The sequence below is a fragment of the Quercus suber genome, unplaced genomic scaffold, assembly GCF_002906115.3.
Source record: "Quercus suber isolate HL8 unplaced genomic scaffold, Cork oak 2.0 scaffold_2243, whole genome shotgun sequence".
Lineage (NCBI taxonomy): Eukaryota > Viridiplantae > Streptophyta > Magnoliopsida > Fagales > Fagaceae > Quercus > Quercus suber.
This window is the reverse complement of record NW_027071583.1, coordinates 1-1,289: the sequence shown is the minus strand read 5'-3', so window position 1 is coordinate 1,289 and position 1,289 is coordinate 1. Positions and strand designations below refer to the sequence as shown.

Here is a 1,289-nt window from a genome sequence, read left to right as displayed (position 1 = left end):
TTTTTTTTTTTTTTTTTTTTTTTGGTGTTGACGGTAGTTTCTGGGTTGCCGGTGGTGGTGGTGGCAGCGGTGGTGGTGATTGTGGTTCTGACCAGAAGGAAAGAGAGAGAAAGAATAAATAATGAATAAATAATGTGTTGTAATGTATAATGGTAATTGTGAGAAATATTATTTTATTGTGTAAAAATATTATTTTAATGAGTAGGATTAGGATATAAAAGTTTGGATGTTGGAGAATTGTAAAATTGTATTGTATAATTGAAAAAGTAACTTTTTAAAGTGGTAAAATAAGATAGAATTTAGAACCCGACCGTGGATGCTCTAACACGACAACACCAACATTGTATAAAAATCCCAAACGGACAAGGGACACAAACTCTGAACGTAGATTCTTGACCTTTACAAATACTAAAATAAAAAGTAATAATATTCTTACCAAAATAATAATAATAATAATAGTACGATGGCGTAGATTCTTCATTCTTGAAAGTCGAAACAGTGGATGACGAAAACATGAGCACATTTTTTCACCCTTAACTTGTTTTTTCAGAGCTTTCTTCTTCCTTAAAGCTACCTTACGAGTTTCGATCATTTCCACAACGTAGTACCACGGGCAAAATTCTATGTCTCTATCTCTCTGTCTCTCTGCGCGCATGTGTGTGAAGAAGATGGGGGAAGAGGCAGAGATTGATCGTTTACCCATAGACCTTCTGGCTCATATCTTTGTTCTCATCACTTCCTTCACTGATTTGGCTCAGTACGTGTATATATATGTGTGTGTGTGTGTGTGTGTTTTGTTATATCTTCTTGTTTTGTACCATTTGAAACTGAATTCATTAGTTTTATTGTTATTGAACTCTCAGGGCGAGAAGTGTGTGCAAGAAATGGAAGCAGGGGGTGAAGCAGTCTCTGGCTCGGAGGGAGACTCTGAGCTTTGCTGGTTGGAAAATGGACGATGACTCCACAGCCCGCCTTGTTCGCCATGCTTACAACCTCAAAGAGCTTGACATGTACACTACACTCTTATCTTTATTGATCTCTGATACTTTTCCTTTTTCTAAATTGTGTCCTTTTGTGTTCTTGATTTATTATGAATTTGTAAGGATGGTAGTCAATACTGTTAAGATAAGTGTTTAACATGAAAAAAATGAAAATTGGGTTCTTAATAGACGAGGAAAATTGAATTAGAGGATTGATTCTTATCTAAAATTAGGCATGGTTCTTTATGTGAATTATCCGTAGAGTATGCAGGGAAGTCATATGGGATTGAAATTAGGTGTAAAAGGAAT

General features: G+C 35.5%; 1 protein-coding gene across 1 annotated transcript; it reads left to right on the top strand.

Annotated features, from left to right (window-relative positions):
* Window positions 1–464: 464 nt before the first annotated feature.
* LOC136061469 (F-box protein At5g67140-like) lies at window positions 465–1,010 on the top strand (the record flags this gene model as incomplete). Its single annotated transcript, XM_065770000.1, is given in 2 exon segments — window positions 465–757; window positions 864–1,010. Coding segments are annotated over 2 exon segments (281 nt in total), but the record flags the coding sequence as incomplete, so codon positions are not given.
* Between the last annotated feature and the right edge of the window lie 279 nt (window positions 1,011–1,289).